The sequence below is a fragment of the Perognathus longimembris genome, chromosome 10 (genome assembly GCF_023159225.1).
Source record: "Perognathus longimembris pacificus isolate PPM17 chromosome 10, ASM2315922v1, whole genome shotgun sequence".
Lineage (NCBI taxonomy): Eukaryota > Metazoa > Chordata > Mammalia > Rodentia > Heteromyidae > Perognathus > Perognathus longimembris.
The window spans coordinates 48277333-48299761 of NC_063170.1; the positions used below are offsets into that span (position 1 = coordinate 48277333).

At 38.3% G+C, this 22429-nt stretch overlaps 1 protein-coding gene across 30 annotated transcripts in view; it reads left to right on the forward strand.

Moving 5' to 3' along the window:
• LOC125358678 (sarcolemma associated protein) overlaps positions 1 to 22429 on the forward strand; it is a 120980-nt gene that overhangs the window by 81061 nt on the left and 17490 nt on the right. For 12 of the 30 annotated variants that reach the window (XM_048355999.1, XM_048355996.1, XM_048356004.1 and 9 more), the window contains 5 exons: positions 878 to 937; positions 8964 to 9044; positions 9300 to 9359; positions 16585 to 16707; positions 18697 to 18771. In XM_048355999.1, coding sequence (XP_048211956.1) covers positions 878 to 937; positions 8964 to 9044; positions 9300 to 9359; positions 16585 to 16707; positions 18697 to 18771 — 399 coding nt within the window. Of the gene's footprint in view, positions 1 to 877; positions 938 to 8959; positions 9045 to 9299; positions 9360 to 16584; positions 16708 to 18696; positions 18772 to 22429 lie in introns of all 30 variants that reach the window. The other 18 variants (XM_048355997.1, XM_048355995.1, XM_048356002.1 and 15 more) reach the window with 3 other exon arrangements.

Consider the following 22429-nt stretch of genomic DNA (forward strand, 5'->3'; position numbering starts at 1 on the left):
GTTGTTACTTCAGAGTCAAAGAATAAAGCCAAGCACCAGTGGCTGTAATCCTAGCTATTCAGAAAGCTGAAGTCTGAGGATGAAGGTTCAAAGCCAGTCTGGGCAGGAAAGTCTGTGAGATTCTTAAAAGTGAAGTGTGGCTCAAGTGGTAGAATACCAACATTGAGGGAAAAAGCTAAAGGAGAGTGCCCTAACCCTGAGTTGAAACCCCAGTACCAGCACACAAAGAAAAGGGTCAAAGAATAGTAAAATGATTTCATATACTGCAGAAGAGTAAATTGAAAGAAACCAACTAGTATGCAGGATACAGAGTAAATATATTCTTCTCAGTGAAATGTAGAATGGGAAAATATATGAAATGAATTCAAAAATTATAAAGAGGATACATTGCATATTCACAGAACATCCTCCATAAAAGGATATTTTATTTCTCTAAGTGGTTAACTCTTCTAAAATTCATTTTACTTGAAATATCTTACTTAAGCCTCTGCTGCGTTGTATCAGCTGGGAAAAGTGAAATATCTAAGTAAAACAGCTACTTGGAATTCCTTTATTTCAACTCAATATCCTTGATTTAAAGAGGGTTGAACCATTTGTTTCTTCTGATTCTTTTATGAAAAGGAACTTTTTAAATAAGGTGAAATCTAGTGAAAGAAAAGAAAAAGTGTCTTCTGTCCCCAGTTCCCGTGTTAACCTGGTTGCTCTGTCATCCTTGAAGTTCTCTTGAGTTCCCCTTCCAGGTTCAAGTTCTTTGTTCAAGGAGTCCTAGGAGTAATGTTACCGTCTTTAAATTTGGTCATGGAATGTGTTATACTGTCCCGCTCAGGGAGATGCTGTTCAGTTTGGCTTGGGTGGTGACGTTTATTTTCTTTGGCAGAGAAGCTGATCGTCGAGGGGCATCTAACCAAAGTGGTAGAAGAAACAAAGCTTTCAAAAGGTTAGTTCTCTGATTTTTCTATGATTTTTGACAGTTCTTCTGGATAATGTAGGTTAGTATAAATTTGAAGGTCATAATATTTTAACTATCAGTTTATTTCTTATGACTCTCAAGATGCAATCCAGTAAGCAATATCAGATTATATGTAAAATAATTGGATTTTTTCCTTTAAAAAATATGTCTTAATTGCAAAGTTTCTTTCAAAATGGCCATATGTGTGGGGTTTTTTTTGAGTAATATTTGTTACAGGTTTCTTTTGTATTAAAGTTTGGTTATGATCTTTCTGTCTGACATAGTATTTTCAGCTTTGATATAAAAATTTTAATCAAGCACAATGTATGTTTTTTGTGATAGTAAAAATTTCTGTAGTTTTATTGGGAGAGGATGGTATTTTTTAAATTTCTGTGATATTTAGTATTTCCTTAAGTTTTGACATCTTGGTATGATTTAAATGTAATGGATAAATTTTTCAATGTAGAATCTACTTATATTTGTCCCCAAAACTTATGTTTGGGGACAAATAGTTCAGTTACAGCCCAACTAGTTTATTGTGTTAATTCTTTGTATTGCATTGTCAGAGTTAGAGAAGTAAAGTGAATTTAAAATGTATTATCAAGTCACTTTCATGCATAGGGAATTTAGGCAAATCTGGTGGAATGTGCTCTTTGTCATGGCAGAACTTTCAGCAGACTTCTTTGCTGATATAAAGTTTAAAAATAGATTCCTAATCTTTTTGGTCAGTTAAAACAATGATAAAATTTAAGAACATTTAATTTTAGTCATTCTGTTCCGCCAAAACAACTAGATTCATTTAGCTTTTTAAAATATTTTAAAAGATGGTGTTATTTTGTGTACATAGTGGCTTTCATTCTGCATTTTGTGCATGGCAGATACCTTATTTGGAGAAAGAATGTCTAAAATATGCAGCACTAATATTGTTCTGGCAAACAGGCATTGAGTTTCAGAACAGTGAACTATTTTTAGTACATATGGCAGTTTATTTCTTCTACTAAAGTGAGATGAGAACAGACTTTAAAATAGGTTTTACTTCATCACCTCTAAGTACCTATTCAGATTAGTTGGTTGAGTAGCCAGCACTTCGAAGTGTATGTAAAGCTGGGGTGGAGCTGGAGTGGCAGAATCAGTGCTTCTTAAAAGAACAGTGTCTTGGTGTCTTAGAACTCTGTGTAATACATTGCATCTCAGTCAGGATACATTTGCTTGAAATTATGTGGTATCATCATTTTAAAGTATTTGTATACTATTAATGATTTCTTTAAATATAAACTCTAAAATGCATGTTGAAAGTTTTGAAGAATATGGCTTTTAAATTAATTAATTAATTTATTGTTATTATTAAAATTTTTTTTTTCTTTTTGCCAGTCCTGGGCCTTGGACTCAGGGCCTGAGCACTGACCCTGGCTTGTTTTTGTTCAAGGCTAACACTCTGCCACTTGAGCCACAGTGCCTCTTTTGGCCATTTTCTATATATGTGGTGCTGGGGAACCAAACCTTGGGCTTCATGTATATGAGGCAAGCACTCTTACCACTAGGCCATATTCCCAGCCCACACGGCTTTTTAATGTTACTATAAAGGTGATATACAGAGGGGTTGCATTTACAAAAGTCAGGTAATGAGTACATTTATTTTTGGACAGTGTCACCTCTTCCCTCACTCTCTCCCAATTCTTCCCTCCCATCTCCACCCACAAGTTGTATAGTTTATTTTCAACATAGTGTCTCCTGAGTACGACTGCTGGATTTGTTTACTCTTTGTGCCTCCATTTCTTTGCCTCCCCTTACCTTCCCAAAGACAGATAAATGAAAAAACAAGACAAAAGGAAAACAAAACCAGGTGCCAGTGGCACATGCCTATAATCCTTGCTACACAGGTGGCTGAGATATGAGGATTGCTGTTAAAAGCCAGCCCATGCAGGAAAGTCTGTGAGACTCTTTATCTCCAGTAAACTACTCAAAAAAAAAAAAAAAAAAAAAAGCCAGAAGTGGCACTGTGGCAGAAGTGAGTGCTACTCTTGAGCAAAAAAGGTCAAAGACAGCATTCAGACCCTGAGTTCAAGCATTGAACTGAACAAAAAAAAAAAGAAAGAAAGAAAATGAAAACAGCAGTGAAGAGAAAAACCTCTTGTTTCCATTTCCTGGAGTTCATTTAAGAATATGGCTTTGGGTCTGGGAATGTGGCTTGGTGGTAAGAGTGCTTGCCTAGCAGGCATGAGGAAGCCCTGGCTTCAATTCCTTGGAACCACATAATAAATAAATAAAATTAATGAAAAATAACTATTAAACATATTTTAAATATAACTTTTGACCCAGCAACTACATTTCCAAGTTTTTGTTGGTTTGATTGGTTTGGGTTGTTGTTGTTGTTGTTGTTAAACAAGGTCTCATTATGTGGTACAGCTGGTCTTGAATTTGCAATCCTCTTACCTCAGTCCACTGAGTGCTGGGATTACAGGTCTGTGCCATCATACCAAGTTTGGTTTTTATCTTAAGTAACCAGTTAGATAAATATGCAAGAATGAGCTGGAAGCTGGTTGCTCGTGCCTGTAATCCTAGCTAGTCAAGAGGCTGAGATCTTAGAAGCTGTTTCAAAGCCATCCCAAATAGGAAAGACCATAGACTCTTATCTCCAATTAACCACCAACAGTCAGAAGTAGAGCTCAAGAGGTAGAGCACCAGTCTTGAGGAAAAAAGCTCAGCAACAGTATACAGGTCCTGAGTTCAAGCCCTAGGACAAGTCCAACACATATACAAAGATGCTCGCTTCAATGCTTTTTAAAAGCAATAGGACAGGGGCTGGGGATGTGGCCTAGTGGCAAGAGTGCTTGCCTTGTATACATGAGGCCCTGGGTTCGATTCCCCAGCACCACATATACAGAAAACGGCTAGAAGTGGCGCTGTGGCTCAAGTGGCAGAGTGCTAGCCTTGAGCAAAAAGAAGCCAGGGACAGTGCTCAGGCCCTGAGTTCAAGGCCCAGGACTGGCCAAAAAAAAAAAAAAAAAAAAGCAATAGGACAGGATTGGGTGCTGCTCATCTGTAATTTCAGAACTCAGTAAAGGAGACAGAAAACTTCAACTTGAGCCTAGCCTGGGCAGTAGGTGAGTTCTGAGCCTTGACTGGGTAGTAAAGCCCTATCTACAAAACATAGATAAAGAGAACAGAAGGAAATGTAGTTATTTAATGGTAAGAACTTTTTTTTTTTTTTTTTTTTTTTTTTTTTGGCCAGTCCTGGGCCTTGGACTCAGGGCCTGAGCACTGTCCCTGGCTTCTTCCAGCTCAAGGCTAGCACTCTGCCACTTGAGCCACAACGCCGCTTCTGGCTGTTTTCTGTATATGTGGTGCTGGGGAATCGAACCTAGGGCCTCGTGTATCCGAGGCAGGCACTCTTGCCACTAGGCTATATCCCCAGCCCAATGGTAAGAACTTTTAAACAAATTATGGCAAGTAAGTCCACACCATGAGTAAAATTCGTCCTTGAAGAATGATAATACACAAGTTAGGCACCAGTGGTTCACACCTGTAATCCTAGCTACTTAGGAGGCTAAGATCTGAGGATAGCTGTTTGAATACAACCCAGTCAAGAAAGATCTGTTCTTATCTCCAATTAACCACCTAAATGGCAGGAGTGGAGCTGTGGTTCAAGTAGTAAAGCCCGTAGCACACCCACACTCTGATTTCAAACCCTATTATTGGCACATACACACAGGGAATAATACAAATGCAACTTCTTTATGCAACTACTTAAAAAGATAATAAAATAAAATGTTTTCCATCTGGGTATACAGTACATCCATGTACTTTAGAGACTGTATGATCTTGATTTCAATACTTACACAGGCATTTAATGAGACTCTATCTCTAAAACAATACAAAAATACAAAATTTTGGATGTGTGAGGCCCAGGTTCACTACTCAATATACCAGAGATAAATACACAGATTAGATTAGATTAGATTAGATGGATGGGTGGGTGGGTGGATGTTTGTATAGATTTTTTTTTTGTACCAGTCTTGGTACTTAAACTCAGGGTGCTGTCCCTGAGCTTTTTTTTTTTTGCCTCTTGAGCCACAACTCCACCTCTGGCTTTTTAGTGGTTAGTTGGAGGTAAGAGTCTCATGGACTTTCCTATGTGGGCTGTCTTTTTGAGTCACAATTCTCATATCTCAGCTTCCTGACTAGGAATACAGACATGAACTACTGACGCCCAGCTGTGCCTTGGACTCAGGGCCTGAGCACTGTCCCTGGCTTCTTTTTGCTCAAGGCTAGCATTCTGCCACTTGAGCTACAGCACCACTTCTGGCCGTTTTCTGTATATGTGGTGCTGGGGAATCGAACCCAGGGCCTCATGTATACAAGGCAAGCACTCTTGCCACTAGGCCATATCCCCAGCCCCTTATGTTATATTCTTAAATAGATTAGTTTGCCTCTATATGACTGTAGTATCAGGCAAGACATGATGGCTCATGTCTATAATCCTAGTTACTTGGAAGGCAGAGATAGGAGAATCTTGGTTCAAAACCAACCTGGGCAAAATGCTAGCAAGACCCTGTCTCAGAACAGGCCAGATATAGTGGTACATGTCTATAATCCCAGCCATGCAAGAAGCAGAGATTGGAGAATAGAGGTCCAAGGCTAGCCCTGGCAAAAATCATTAGCCCTTATTTGAAAAATATACAAGCAAAAAGGGTGTAGGGCATGGCTCAAGTAGTAGACACCAGTACTGCCAAAACCACAACAAAATGTATCAGGACACACAACAATAGACCATGACTTGCCTTCTTATTGTTACAGGGTTCAAGGCCGGGAATTCCCCATCCCTCTAAGAGTCTACCCACCCATTCTAGTGAGATCTTAATGGAAGGATCAGTACTTTACTTTTTAAGGCAGTTTTTGTTGTTGTTGTTTTGTGCTTTTTTTCATTGCTTTCTCTCTGTCTTTTTTTTTTCATTGGTAGGGCTTGAATTCAGGGCCTGGGTGCTGTCCCTGAGCTCTTTTGCTCAAGGCTGGTGCTCTACCACCCACTTTGAGCCACAACTCCACTTCTGGTTTTCTGGTAGTTAATTAGAGATAAGAGTCAAGGTTTTTCCTGCCTAGAGTTGGCTTTGAACTGCAATCCTCAGAGCTCAGCCTCCTGAGTAGCCAGGATTATAGGTGTGAGCCACCAGCACCCAGCTTCTTTATCTTCCCAGCTAAAACTCTAAATATAGAGTTAAAGTTTGTGCTAAGCTGCAAGAAAACTAGGAAATACTCTTCTTTTGAAAAGAGACTTCTGAAGCTGAAAGGCATCAAAGAGCGCCATGTAACTAAGTAGAAAAAGAAAAATAAGAATAAAGATGAAATGAAACTCCTGAAAGTGGGGGAAATAAAAAGAGTAAGAAACAGGGGCAAGCAAGGCTGCCTGAACAAGCAGACTAGTTTAAGCAGCCATCAGGTATATTCAGGAGAAGCAGCAAGTGGAAAAGATGCAAAGGAAAGCCACTTGCAGCTAGCTTCAGGCTACCTTCAGCTACCTGATCATTGAGGCTGTACAGCCTGGGTAGCAGAACAACAGACTACTAATAGATCACAGGATGCCTCTATCATTGCTTTTGACCAGGGCTCCAAGTATATATTTGTGTTGACATACTATTTGGAGCCTGTTTGACATCCCTGGCCTAGAACACTTGACAAATGGCAAGACAAGGGCAGAACTCCAGAGGAGACAGACATTGTTGCAGTGAAATAGAAGGACCTTGGTACAAGTGCTGGAGAGCTGGGATTATTGAAGCTCTCTGTACTATATGAGGATCAGCCTACTTGAGCTGTTGGGAGTGACCATATAGCTATGGAAAGAACCACAAAGATAGAAGAGACAAACCAAGTATTCAGTTTGGGGCCATCAGATGTAAAATACAAAATAAAGCAAAAATGATACTTTTAAAAGAAAATACATTGGAACACCTTGTCAACAAAATTTAATAAATAAAAAAAGAAAAAAGAAAAAGAAAATACACTGAAAAATACTTCAGTATCATGATCATAAACTTGCCAAAAATATTAAATCAAAGGAGAGTCATATTTTCACTTTTCCCTTAATTTCTTCCAGACTGGCCTCCTCTGTATCCATTTATAGAGATTAGGTGTATGAGTCTGTTTTGTTTGAAAGTATAACTTTGTAATCAAAACTAGAACATTCCGAAATGCCTGATTATGGCACAGTGTGAATACAAAAGAGGTCATAGATTAGATTCCCATGGGCCTTCGTGGTTAGTGACTTCACTTCTAACCTAAGCTCCCGTTGTTAATCAGCAGTTGACTTTTTACCACAAATGGACATGGGACAAGAAGCAAAGATTTCTTGTCATTTATTATACATTTTGCAAGCTAAGTCACAAATTCTACAGGTGTTCTTTCATATAATTTTGCTTTAATGTGTATTAAATATTTTGACACTGAATGACTTTTAGATGTTTCTTAAATCTTTTACACTGGAAATTTTCTCTTAAAATTTAGTAGTTTATAAAGTGATTTATAGCCACTAAAATTTTGCAAACAAGCAACCATGGATGACATTAATAAATACCCACCAGGAATTCACCTCCAGAAATAACCATTAATATCTCTGTTGTAGCTGCCTGTGGAGTTTGAAAAAATATATATATATATATATGTGTGTGTATATATATATCATTAAAAATTCTGATTGCCTGGTGTGACAGTACAGCCCTATAATCTCAGCATTTGGGAGGTTGAGATAGTAGGATTGAGAGTTTGGGACTAGCCAGGCTACATAGTGAGACCTTATTTTGTATGTGTGTGTGTACATGTACATATAATGTGTGTTTATCAGCCTACATAGGGTTATATTACATATACTGATCTTCATCTTAATATTTACTTAATATTAGTAAGTATATCTTAAACATTTTTATTCTAAAATACATATATCTCATTTTTCTATAATGAACAGTACTACAGTGATAATTCTTACATATATTTTAAGAAAGAAAAGATAGACTAAAAACAACATGCTAGAGAAATGAAAACCTTTAGAGGTGATAGGGCTTAAAGTGTACCTTACAGAATGAACAGGCCAGGTAGAGAGACTGGTCATTGAGGAAATACAGACTCAGGCAAAGATTTGAAGGCAGTAATGAGCTGACAGGCTCTCGCCTAGAAATAAGCACAAACCACTGAAGCAGAGCTCCTGTGAGAATCATTGCAGGCACCAGATTATGACTTAATTCTGCTAGGACTTGGTGGGGAATGGGAAGATGCTGTAGGATTTTGATCACAGGAATGACTCCTGTAGATTCTGTCCTAAAGGATGCTATAGAACACCCAGGGTTTATAGATGAGAACCAGAGGCCTAATTAATTGCTGATCATCAATAGACTGGTTTACAATTAGTATTTTTGAGAGCAATTAATTGAAAATAGCCTAGACTGACTTTATTGGATCTGCTAGAATATCTCTTGCAAATAATTTCAAAACTTTAATTTTAAAGTTTTTTTCTGTGATTTAGATAGTTATGTTTTCTTAAGAAACGGGCTGTGCATTTATTTTAAATGGTGGTTTTATAACAAATAATTGTGATTTCCAGGGTTATATTATATTGCCTGTAAGGGTTACTAAGAGAGCCTTCTGGCTTTTTTTTTTTTCTGTAATAGTCTTTTTTCCATCATCTTTATACAAAGTCCACATTGTACTAAGAATTCTGTATTTGTCACAGTTCTGTGAACTTTAGGCAAAGCTATCTTCATTTTGTTTCTAGTTGGCAAGTGAACAGCCTTGAACAAAAGCCCAGCCCTCTGCCTAACAGAGGCATGCCACATTATAATTTAATACAATTACGTATAATACCCAGCATTCCATTTGGGGCTAGGGTGGTGAAAAGTAAGAGATTCAACAATCTTGATTCATTTTTAAAAGTAATTTGCAAAGCAGTAGATTTTGAGCATTTGTAGCCTGAAGCAATTTTCTTGACATAAGGTATTAAAACAAGATTTTTACTTTTTTTTCTTCGTAGAAAACCAGGCGAGAGCAAAGGAATCAGACTTATCAGATACTCTGAGTCCAAGCAAGGAAAAGAGCAGTGACGACACAACGGGTGAGTTTAACAGCTCTTACAAAGCTGCAGGTATTGTAGTATACTGGTCTGTGAGATTACAGATATCAAGGTTTGTGTTTGGGGGAAAGCAATGCTTTCATTTACCAAGTCAAGCCCTGGAATCTTGGCTGTTTTTTTAAAAGTACTATCCAAATAAAAAAGCTGTGTAAATTCTACTTTTTATTTGATATAGTTTTAGCTTTCTGGTGGATGTGGATACTATTTGTAGTTATCTCTCTTTTTCCTCCTCTGTAGATGCCCAGATGGATGAGCAAGATCTAAATGAACCTCTTGCTAAAGTGTCTCTACTAAAAGGTACTATAATATGGTTTTATGACATTTTAAACCAGCTCCTCAGATTTACCCTTTGCCACAGTGTCTGTTCTGTGTAATATATCAAGTTGTAAGTTTTAGCTAAGATTAAAACAGGTTTTGTAAAGCAGTATGAACTAAAATATGATATTGTTGATGTTGTTGCTCGAAGGTTCAAAAAAAATTTTAGAATAATTTGGATCACTTAACATTATAAAGGAAAAGCAGTAATTGAGAGGATGTAAAATGCAGCTGTATTTATGTTAATCCTCATGTCTTTGATAGGAACTTATTAGTACTTTGAACTAGTTAAAAATCTTACATTTCTAGAAAAAAAATCATCTGTTTGCTGTTTGCTGTTATCATGTGATAGCAGCTGTAAATTTCATAATTTCCCAGTCTCCTTCTACTCTAGTATATATTTCATTTTAAAGATACTCTGCAAGGAGTTTTGGGCTGAAAATTTTCAAGTATGCCTAAAATAAGCAATACATGTAATAAACTCTTTAATTTCTCTTACCTCTAAAAAGGAAGTATATTATTTCTTCATATTTATTTGTTTAAAGTAAACCAAATAGGAAATAAGTCAATATTCATGAACATGTTTATACAACCAAAGTGTCTTGGGAAGGCTTATTCCTACACCTGTGATGGTCAACATTTACTGTTTGTTATACAGAGGGAAAGTTTAGCATAGTGGGTTAAACATGTTGGGAAGCTCTTTAGGACCAGAGCAATAGCCTACAAAACTTCCTTTTTGTAGAAGTACTTATTGTTCTGCCTGGGCTACCAAAGGGCATCACAGTGCGAACCCTGGGTTTGGGATAATATGAGGAAGGAAGCCTTAGTTTTACCCAGTGGCCCTGCTGCTGGCCAAGTTGCCCACTGGTGACTGTGGCTGTGGCTGTAGAGGGAAGGGAGCTAAATGATCTTAAATCAAAAAAAACCTGGCTTTAACTTTTTTTCCCCCAGGAATACAGAAAATCACGTGGCTTTTTTAAATCTTTTTATTGTTACTACAAAGCTGATGTACAGAGGAATTAAAATTGCCTAAGTTAGGAAAGAATACATTTTCTAGCCAGGCACCGGTGGCTCACTACTGTAATCCTAGCTACACAGGAAGCCGAGATCATGAAGATAATATAGTTCAAAGCCAGCTAGGACAGCAAAGTGTATGAGACTCTTGTCTCCAAGTGATATATCAACCAAAAACAATGTATGAAAGCTTGTTTGGATATCATTTAAACAATTCAACCATAAAAGACTGGGAAAATGTAAGGTTATCAAGGTCAAGAATTTGCTTGTTTTTTAACATAATGATATTGTGGTTAGTATTTTATAGTCTTAATCTTTTAGATTTATACAGTTTATATTTTTATATTTAAGTATGTATGTGTAATGCTTTTAATTGAACAGAGAGGGGGGGAAAATCAAGATACCTCTCAGACAAAGCAACTGTTGAAAACCACAAGCTAAATAAATATGGGTTTGATTTAGGGGTTGATAGGTATAATGTTTCAATGTTTTATAAGGTTGGGTGGCTTCTGAGCACAGCAGTGATACAATGAGACCTTCATTTGGGGAAAGTTTACTGGATGATTTGCAGTAGGTAAAGGGCACATGTAAGGCAACATTTAGGAGTCTTAGGTTATTGTTGAGAGTTTGAACTAGGATGATTGCTGGGGAAATTTAAACAAAAAAAAATACAATCCAGTTTGAGGCTTTGTTTTTCTTGTCTTTCATCTCTCCCTTGGTTATCTCACCTAGAGTCTATAGGCATGAGAAACTAAATATGGGAGAAGTCAATGAGAAGTCATTGGACCGTAAATTAGTGGAAGGATAGTAATTTCATTACCAGAAATATCTATTTCTGGAAGAAACGTCCTCTGGGAACAGTGATGGTTTTAGTTTGGCCCCTAGTAAACAAGAAGGATGATGCAGGTTCTGGCTTGCCTAGAATTGTTTATCTCCATTGTCCCACATCTTTATCAAAAGCACTCATTCTCTTATTCAAAGATGTCCCCCTTTTATATGATCACACTAGGAATGGAAGAGTAAATGTAGTATGGAACAATGCTGGGACTAAAGAGTTGTTTTCATTTATTCCTGAGATCTTTTTTTCTTGGAAGATACAAACAGGTGCTTGTGTAAAAAAAAAAAAATCTTAATAAGTGTAATAGAACTTTGAAAAGTACAATTAACTTTCTGACCAAGGACATAATGGGGTTCCCAAAGGAAACACTTAAAAATACATGAGGCCAAGTGCCAGTGACTCACACCTATAATCTGTGCTACTCAGGAGTCTGAGATCTGAGCATCACAGTTCAAAGCCAACCTGGGCAGGAGTCTGTGAAACTCTTTAGTTAACCACCCATAAAAAGCCATAAGTAGAGCTGTGGCTCTGGTGGTAGAGCATAGCACCCAGGCCCTGAATTCAAGCCCCAGGACCAGCACACACACAAAAAGAAGAATATGCCAAAGGGGAAAGGGTAACTGTGCATTCCATTAATGTTCACAAATAGAAGTCATATTTGCTAAGAGTAATATGTGTCCGGAGTGAAGTGTATAGGAGCATGAGTGTGGTAGAAACAGGCCCTGTGGAGAAGATGGTAAGAAAGATGAGACTTAGTCAAAGGCAATATCCAGGTTTGGGATTCGAATGCACATGAATGAATGTTGGTAGTAGGAGGAATTTCTAAAGAATGAGAGTGATGAAGGAGCCACCCACAGATCCATCTATCAAGAAGGAACCTGGCTGGTCGGAAGAATGGCTAAGGGGTGAGAATTTGAACTATGAGAGGCCAGTGTCAAAGATAAACTTTACATTTCAGCTGTCACCTGGAACTGTCTCACATATATAGATTGGCACAATCATCTTTCTCTGTCACAAAAGTGGTTCTTACAAACCAAGCCTAGAAACACCAATCCTTCTAACAGGAAAAGTGATGGGAGTAGAAAGAAATTGCACCCTGGCCTCAGCTAGATTGCTTCTGTCAGAAGTATGCATGTTTAAATATATGTTGAAACAGAATGCTTTGATTTGGCCCTTTTACCATGTTGGCTTAGTGTGTCTCAACCATGTTTGCCACAGAGTTTGAGATTTAATTTAGGATATTATATAGAAGTTCTGTGTATCAGAGCTAGTAGGTCTATACATTGTATGCATTTACAGGACTTAGCCTCTGGTCCAGACTATACACTAGACAGTTCTGAAGATATTGAATCATATTAAGGGAACAAAACATTCTTTGGCTTAGTTTTGTTTTTATTTTTATCTTCCTTGAGGCAGAGTTTAACTGTGTAGATCAGAATGGGGTTACAAATATATGCCATCGCAATCAGTTGGGAAAACAAGATTGTTAACATTTCCACCTATCATCTCTCTCTCTTTTATTATTTTCTTTAAGTAGTTGAACACAGGAATTACTATTTCCTATCATATCTGTTATTTCCATTTTACTTACACATCTTAATAAAATGGAGCCAGGTTTGATGGGACAGGCCTGTAATCTCAGCTACTTAAGAGGCTGAGGCAGAAGGATCATAAGGAAGCCTGACCTAAATAACAAAACTCCATTTCAAAAGATAAATAAAATGAGGGTCTGGGAATATGGCCTAGTGGTAAAGTGCTTGCCTCATATACAGGAAGCCCTAGGTTTGATTCCTCAGCACTACATATATAGAAAAGGCCAGAAGTGGTGCTGTGGCTCAAGTATTAGAGTGCTAGCCTTGAGCAAAAAGAAGCCAGGGACAGTGCTCAGGCCCTGAGTTCAAGCCCCAGGAAAAACAAAACAAAGGATAAGTAAAATGAATTTAGTTTAAGAAAGCTTTCATTTGCTTTAGTCTGGATGCTTTTCACCAATACTTGTCACCAGACTTTGCAAAGGTTGTGAAACAGACTGAGAGAAAATTCCTGTCTAGGACAAAGCATGGCAACACAAGAGTAGGCCTAAGCTTAAGCAACAAATGAATAAAGCATTCTCCTACATAATCATATGAAAAACAGTGAGCCTTGATCAACAATAGCTGGAGGTTTATTCATTATTGTTGGTCAAATATTTGATGCTTGGTTGTCAGGAAAGAAATCTGCACACTAACCACTTGTTTGATTGTAGTCATTTGTATTTATTTTATCAAACATGAATTGTAAAAAAAAAAATTGTTATCTGTACTTGTGTGGTCAGTTACAGTTTAGAGCCATGTGAATGCATAATTTTGAAACGTACTATCTTACTTGTTCTAGTTAAAATACTGACCCTTTTCATTATTTAGTGAGGATAATAAGTCTCTAACTTTTGCTAATAATAATAAGTATCCTATGATCCTATGGAGAATTATCATAGTACACATGTCTTGTTAGCCCTTAGAATTGTAATCACCTGTTTTAGCGCTATTTATGATTCTAGCCTAACAAATGATTCCTATAGCAGTTGCCAAACAGGGATTTCATAATTCTTCATTACTTCTTTTTAAAGTTTCGTGTATTTATTTGTTTGTTTCAGTGAATTCATGGATTTATATTGTGTTCCATCTCTTCTACAGACACTTTTGTTATAATTTGGAGGGATATCTACTATCATCTAGTCAATTGAGACAAGGAAATGTGCTAAATGCCACCAGTACACAGGGCAGCCTCACAGCAAAGGATTATGTAACTCAAAATCGAGTGGAATTGAAAGATCAAAAAACAATTAGCATAGAGCTAGGAAAAAAATCTACTCGAGTTTCATGAAATTTTGTGGGGGTTTTTGAAAAATGAGATTTAGGCATCATCATACTCTCGCCTAAACAGTCAAGACTTTGTCCTACATGATGGCAGATAGAAAAATGAAGATCAAAAGCTTTGCAGAATCCAAAAGATAGTGTTGAAAGCTGTCAGAAAGTGTGGTGATACACACCTATAAATCCCAGTAGTCCCAGAGGCTAAGGGAGGAGAATTGAGGCCAGTCTGGGAACCATAGTATGACCCCTATTAGGGGCTGAGGGGAGCAAAGGGGAAGAAAAAAAGGTCTGTCAGAAAAACTTTATAGCTGATGTAATATCATCCCTGCCACTTGTGTATGGTGGGGGGAAGAGGGGCGTCTTTGCCTAACATGCCTCACCCAGTCCAAAAGAGCCATTGAAGGAAGAAATGATAGTTTACTATAGTAAATGAATCAAGTCAAAAACAAGTTTCTCCTTCCTCCAACCCTTTCTCAAGAATAAAACATCTTTTTTTTTCTATTTTTAATTAAATTTTATTGACAAGGTGGTGTACAAAGGGGGTACAGTTACATAATAAGGTAGTGAGTACATTTCTTGTCATATTTGTTACACCCTCCCTCATTTTTCTTTCCCATCCCTAGTTCAGGTAAGCACATATACAATATCCAGTGTATCAAAATCATGTACAGGGGGCTGGGGATGTGGCCTAGTGGCAAGAGAGCTTGCCTCATATATATGAGGCCCTGGGTTTGATTCCCCAGCACCACATATACAGAAAAAAACAGCCAGAAGTGTCGCTGTGGCTCAAGTGGCAGAGTGCTAGCCTTGAGCAAAAGGAAGCCAGGGACAGTGCTCAGGCCCTGAGTCCAAGGCCCAGGACTGGCAAAAAAAAAAAAAAAAAATCACGTACAGTAACCACATGAGGTATGCCAAAGGAAATTTACCTAGTACATTAAACGTAACGACAACAATAAAATCCTGTTTCCTTCTCTTGGAGTTCATCTTGCTTAGCCTCATCTTATATAATCATATGTACATAGCTGTTGAGCTATTGTGATCCTCTGATAGGTCTATCCTAGACCTTTTTATGTTTATTTAGTAATTGTTTGGTTTTAGATACATAATGTAAAGTCGCTGACCCAAACATGTGGAGATACCATTTGAAAAGAAGTTTGTTATTTTGCAGACCTGGTCTCTACTGTTTCCCCTCCCACCCAACCCTCTCCCCCCCCCCCCCCCCCCGCAATCATATATCAAGGAGACCATGCGCCTTTGCTCTCTGTGTTCTAGGCTTGTCTCACTCAACGAGAATAAAACACCTTGACAGGAAAATGGTTATCTAATGTATGGATATGAAAATATATGTAGGCAATATCCAAGATCAATGTATTATGAAAAATCATTCTTAGCCCTATTCTGATGAATGGAAGATGTGGCTGAAGTATTTCAAATAAATCAAATTAATAAGTAAATAAGATTCAGTAGTATAATGAGTTACCTGATAATGTTTGTCGGAGTTCAGCCACAGAAAGTTGTTTTTGTTTTTGTTTTTTTGCCAGTCCTGGGGCTTGGACTCAGGGCCTGAGCACTGTCCCTGCCTTCTTTTTGCTCAAGGCTAGCACTCTGCCACTTGAGACACCGCGCCCCTTCTGGCCATTTTCTGTATATGTGGTGCTGGGGAATTGAACCCAGGGCCTCATATATACAAGGCAAGCACTCTTGCCACTAGGCCATATCCCCAGCCCCCACAGAAAGTTTTAATGAATTAAAAGAAGAGCTGAGTTACTTAAGATGTAATACTGAATTAAACCACTTAAACTACCTCACTTAATTCAGAATTTGAATGTGGTGTTAGGGAAATAATGACACAGTAGAGCTTCCAACCTAGTTTTATTTTATTTTATTTATTTATTTATTTATTGGCCAGTCCTGGGGCTTGGACTCAGGGCCTGAGCACTGTCCCTGGCTTCTTTTTGATCAAGGCTAGCATCTGCTACTTGAGCCACAGCGCCACTTGTGGCCATTTTCTGTATATGTGGTGCTGGGGAATTGAACCCAGGGCCTCATCTGTATGAGGCAAGCACTCTTGCCACTAAGCCATATATCCCCAACCCTCAACCTAGTTTTAATTGTGTATTTCACAACTGACTGAATTTTACGAAGATAGTTTTCTCTTAAAGGGTTTATTTTTCCATCTGAATTTCAAGTAAAATTATTCTGACTTATCAAAATTTTTTAAATTGATGAATATAACATCATACCCTTGTCACTGAATTTTAAACCTTAAGAAGTTCTATATGAATAATTTGATATATATTTTATAGTGACATTATGAATGACATTGTTTGTTTAACAGTATGTATGTTCTTTGTCCAGGGTAAAATGACTAAAATACTTACTATTATTTGATTCTAAGTATGTTACTTAACTGTACATGTCTAAACATGAAAATGTTTGCCAGTCTGTTATAGAGATAATAGTTGTGGTACTAACACTTGCTTTAAAAATAACATGTTTTTGTCAGATGACTTACAGGGGGCACAGTCAGAAATTGAGGCAAAACAAGAAATTCAGCATCTTCGCAAGGAATTGATTGAAGCCCAGGAGCTAGCTAGAACAAGTAAACAAAAATGCTTTGAACTTCAAGGTGAGATCAAGATTACTTTGATTCATTAGAGGATGTATGAAGGCAGCACAATATAGTTGGATAGCCCCAAACTTGGAGTCCAGAGGCATGGTATATTGCTCTAGATCCACAAGTCCATTAGATTAACCTCTCTAAACCTATTTTTCAGATCAGTAAAATGAGAAGAGTTAAGATGATTTTTTTTATGTTCCATTAGTAAATGAGAGGAAACAAGCAAAATTAAGCTAGACAGTCTTCTGAAACAGACACAGAGGTACATTTCTATAATCCCAGCTACCCAGCAGACTGAGGAAAGAGAATTGTGAGTTTGAGGCCAGCCTAAGTAGCATAGTGAGATTGCCTCAAGAAAAAGGCATAGATCTGGTAGCATGGCTCAAGTGGGAGAGAACCTGCCGAGCACTTGCTCAGCACTCTTGCTGAGCACTCTTGAGTTTAAATCCTATATCCCCCCACCCCCCCACACACACAATGACAGTGTCTACTAATTTTGTTGTGGCCTCTTTCTTCCCTAGAAGCGTGTTTGTCTATAATGTCAGGCTAGTGGAATCAGTGCTGTTTCCTAAAATAATGAGAAAGTGAGTGGTCTATAGAATCCTCATGTTTTCTAAAATGGCCTTCCTAACTATAAAGAAAATTCATATGCCAGGAAAAAAGGAACTGTAACTTTCTGTATTTCCTTCCTTTCTTCTTGAAGAAATTGTTATATTGAAGAATTGAGGGGTGGTTTTATAGCTATTTAGTGCATTTGCCTAGCATGCATAAGGCCCTAGGTTCTGTCCCCAGCACTGTGGGAAGAAAGAAGAAAAAGGGAGGGAAGAGGAAGGGAAGGGAGAAGGAAGAAAGGAAATTGGTTTTACTTTTCTTAGAAGGAAATTATTCATTTACTTGAACCTTCATAGGGCTAATATATTTAATTACAATAAAAATATTTTGCACTCAGTGCTGGGAATATAGCCTAGTGGTAAAGTGCTCGCCTCGTATACATGAAGCCCTGGGTTCGATTCCTCAGCCCCACATATATAGGAAAAGCCAGAAGTGGCGCTGTGGCTCAAGAGGTAGAGTGCTAGCCTTGAGCAAGAAGAAGCCAGGGACAGTGCTCAGGCCCTGAGTCCAAGCCCCAGGACTGGCAGAAAAAAAAAGGCTGGGGATATGGCCTAGTGGCAAGAGCGCTTGCCTCCCATACATGAAGCCCTCGGTTCAATTCCCCAGCACCACATATATAGAAAATGGCCAGAAGTGGCGCTGCAGCTCAAGTGGCAGAGTGCTAGCCTTGAGCAAAAAGAAGCCAGGGACAGTGCTCAGGCCCTGAGTCCTAGGCCCAGGACTGGCAAAAAAAAAAAAAAAGAAGAAGAAGAAGAAGAACTGGGCTGGGAATATGGCCCAGTGGCAAGAGTGCTTGCCTCATATACATGAAGCCCTGGGTTCGATTCCCCAGCACCACATATATAGAAAACGGCCAGAAGTGGTGCTGTGGCTCAAGAGGTAGAGTGCTAGCCTTGAGCAAAAACAGAAGAAGAAGAAGCCAGGGACAGTGCTCAGGCCCTGAGGCCACGCCCCAGGACTGGCAACAAAAACAAAAAAAAGCAAAAATACTTTGCAGTCAGCATGTATTTAATTTAATGCTTACTCTTGCTTGGCAGTAAACATGAGGATTTTAAGACTAAAAAATATTAACATTAAGACTTGAAGTTGCCACAGGCATTTACAAGGCCCCCATCTAACCCTAGAAACCCTACAACAAAACCCCCTCAAAATTTGTCATGTAAAAACTTACCTATATTAGCTTGATGATAGAATACCTAGAACTTAATTACTTACTGCTTTTTTGTGCTCCTAAAATCTTAACAGCTAATACTGCTGATACTTATGGCCTAATGTTTGTGTCCTTTGGTAAGCTTTAGGAGAAAATGTCCTAGAAATTCCCAGCTGTTCAGTTTTGAATTCTTCCATTAACTCACAAAATTAGATAAACCCTGTTTTTATTTGTAGCTCTTTTGGATGAAGAAAGAAAAGCCTATCGAAATCAAGTTGAGGAATCCGCTAAACAAATACAGGTTCTTCAAGGTATGGGACATTCTCAGGCTATTTAAGATTGCTATTGTTTTTAGTAATTTAAAAGAAATGGAAACCAAAGGGGAGAAGTTTCTTCTTTGTCATGGCTTTTATTCTTTTCTAGAAACTGCTAGAACTAAATTATTGGAGCCCTTTTGTTTAAAGAAGATATAAAATCCTTCATATTCATATTATTAAACACATTGACTAAAAAGAGAAGGGGTGAAGATGTGTATTTAGTAAAACTGACATTCTTGAGTCACCACTACTCAGGAAACTTTGGGGCAGGAAGTGTATTTGAGCTACTAGTTTGCCTTCACACTTTTAGTTTGCTGATATTGTATCTAATGCTCAAAATATGATTCGCATTGCAACAAAAATTATGCCATACAGAATGGAGTAAAGGTCTCTGCACTGCCTTCATTAATAGTAGCTTCTGTCCATTCAATACCATCATTTTTTCCCTGTCTTTGTATGAGTTATCATGAAGTCATTACACACATCAGTAGGAAGACCCTTGCCTGTCAAGACTACTTCAGGCTTGAACTCCTGAAGGTCAAATTGTGAGATACCACTAGAGAGGACTTTGTTCCTGTGCCCTTGTATAATTCCTAAAGCAAAATCACTTTGTCTTCATGGTCAAAATAGTAACCAATATTATTTTTAAATTTAGCTTGAGCCAGGTGCAGAAAAGTCCATGAGACTCATATCTCCAAAAAACTACTCAGAAAAAGCCTAGTAGAGCACTAGCTTTGAGCACAAAGAGGCTTAGGGATAGTACCTGGACCCTGAGTTCAAGCCCTAGGACAAGCAAATAAATAAATAATGCCAAATAATAAAAACTTAGCTTAATACTTGAGTATCAATGGCTCATGCCTATAATCCTAACTACCAAGATTTGAAGCCAACCTGGACAGAAAAGTACATGAGACTCTCTCCAAAATAACCAGCAAACAGCCATCTTAGAAGTGTGGCTCAGTTGGTAGAACAGCAGTCAAACAAGCTGAGCAAACACTAGACCCTGAGTTCAAAGCTTGGTATTGCCAAAAAAAAAAAAAAGAGGGGGTGGGGGGCAGGTTTTAGCCTGAGAAGCAAAGTGGGAAGAAATAAGCAGGCAATTCATAAGAAATGGGAGTCATTGTGTGAGGCTTTTGATATTTGTTCAAATATACTCTGGTCTTTTTTACTTAATTTTGGAACTCTTTAAATTTTTACTATAATGCCATTAGTTTATATAAATATAATGCATTTCTGCATTTCCACAGTAAGCATATGGACAATTTTGTGTGACTTTTTCAAACTTTTTTATGTATATTGCAGCCTGGGGCTTGAAATTAGGGTCTGGCGTTGTGCCTAAGCTTTTTTGCCAAAGGCAAATACTCTACCACTTGAACCACAACTTCATTCTGGCTCTTTAGTGGTTAATTGGAAAAGAGAGTCTGTTGACTTTGCCGTACAGGCTGCTTTGAACCAAGATCCTTAGATCTCAGCCTCCTGAGTAGCTAGGATTACAGGTCTGAGCCTCTGACACCCAGCTAGTATATATAGTTGTAAAAGGGAGTTTCGTTGTAATATTTTCGGATTGCATATAATGTAACCTGATCAAACTCACCACCGGTATTACTCTCCCCTTAATCACTCCTCTCCCACCTTTTGCCTTAAAGCCTTCTTGCTCATGTAACATTAACATTGAGTGCGATCCAGAATGTGTACTAAGACTCAGCAACAGCCAGGTGCCTTGAGCAAAAAACGCTCTGGGACAGTGCCCAGACCCTGAGGTCAAGCTCAGGACCTGCACAAAATAAAAAAAAGACCTGTAAACAATCTTTTGTCATCTTACCTGGTTGTAGTGCTTTTTTCAGATTTTTGAGTGTGTTACTTTTCAGTCCTTCTTATAAACTTAGAAGGTCTAGTATCATTTTTTAGTGGTATTAGTGATTGAACATAGGGCAAGAACTCTTATCACCCCCAGTCCCTAATAACTCCTTTAATTTTTGTTTATGTAGTAATCCATAGTTTCCTTATGTGTTAACATGGCCAAGTAAAACTTTATTATAGGTCGTTTGTTTCTAACTTGAATCATGGGAATATAAGACCAGATCATTAATAAGAGATGCCTCTTCAGTTAGAGACAAATATCATTGATTTTATGTGGTCATTGGTTCAACCAATATTTTTTTGTATTTAGACTGTTATGTATTTGAATAGAGCAGTGAGAAAAAAAGGTCCTACATATGCAGTGTATACTGTCTAGTATAAAAGATAAACAGTAGGGGCTGGGAATATGGCCTAGTGGCAAGAGTACTTGTGTGGTATACATGAAGCCCTGGGTTCAATTCCCCAGCACCACCCACATACAGAGAAAATGGCCAGAAGTGGCGCTGTGGCTCAAGTGGCAGAGTGCTAGCCTTGAGCAAAAAGAAGCCAGGGACAGTGCTCAGGCCCTGAGTCTAAGGCCCAGAACTGGCAAAAAAAAAAAAAAAAAAAAAAGATAAACAGTACACAAAAAAAATGTGTTGGGCTCATGTATACAAGACAAGCTCTCTTGCCAGTAGGCCATATCCCCAGCCCCCTCATGAGACTCTTATCTCCAAAAAAAAAAAAGTTAAAAAAAAATGTGTTGGGGCTGGGGATATGGCCTAGTGGCAAGAGAGCTTGCCTCGTATACATGAGGCCCTGGGTTCGATTCCCCAGCACCACATATACAGAAAACGGCCAGAAGTGGCGCTGTGGCTCAAGTGGCAGAGTGCTAGCCTTGAGCAAAAAGGAAGCCAGGGACAGTGCTCAGGCCCTGAGTCCAAGCCCCAGGACTGGCCAAAAAAAAAAAAAAAAAGTGTTATGTGATACCCAATAAAGAGCTTTCAAGAAAAATGAGTAAAGGGCCTAAGAACAACAATACTGTTTTTCAATAAGCCATCAGAGAAGCCTCCTTTAAGGTATTGACATTTGAACAGACAACTAAATCAAGAAATTAAGTATTTTATGACTGGATGCATAGATACATCAACTGTGAGCAAGAAAGCCAAGTAAGAGTTTGAGGCCCCAAGATAAAACCAGCACAAAAGAAAAAGTTGGGTGCCAGTGCCTCATTCCTATCATACTAGTTACACAGGGGCTAAGACCTGAGGAAGCCAGTTCCAGACTAGCACAAGCAGAAGAATGTGAGAGACTCATATTTCCAAGTAATCAGCAAAAGAAAAGCTGGAAGTACAAGTATGTGGCTCATCCTGGGCGCCAGTGGTTCATGTCTGTAATCCTAGCTACTCTGAAGGCTGAGATCTGAGGATCGTGGTTTGAAGCCTGATCAGACAGGAAAATATGTGGGACTCTTACCTCCAATAAACTACTCAAAACCATAAGTGGCGATGTGGCTCAAGTAGTAGAGTGCTTGCCTGAAGCAAAAGAAGTTCAGGGACAGCACCCAGGCCCAGATTTCAAGCCCCAGGACCAGCAAAAAAAAAAAAAAAAAAGTATGTGTGGCTCAGGTGGTTAGAGCATGAGGATGAGGCCCTGAGTTCAAGCCCCAGTATGTACGCACGCACACAGCAAAATATTTAATGTTTAACATTTAATCAAGCAATTCTATATCTAGAATTCATTCTAAGAAAATAATATTATCAATTAGATTTATAATCTCTGTCATTGGGAGTCCAATGAGTCTCCTTAAGCA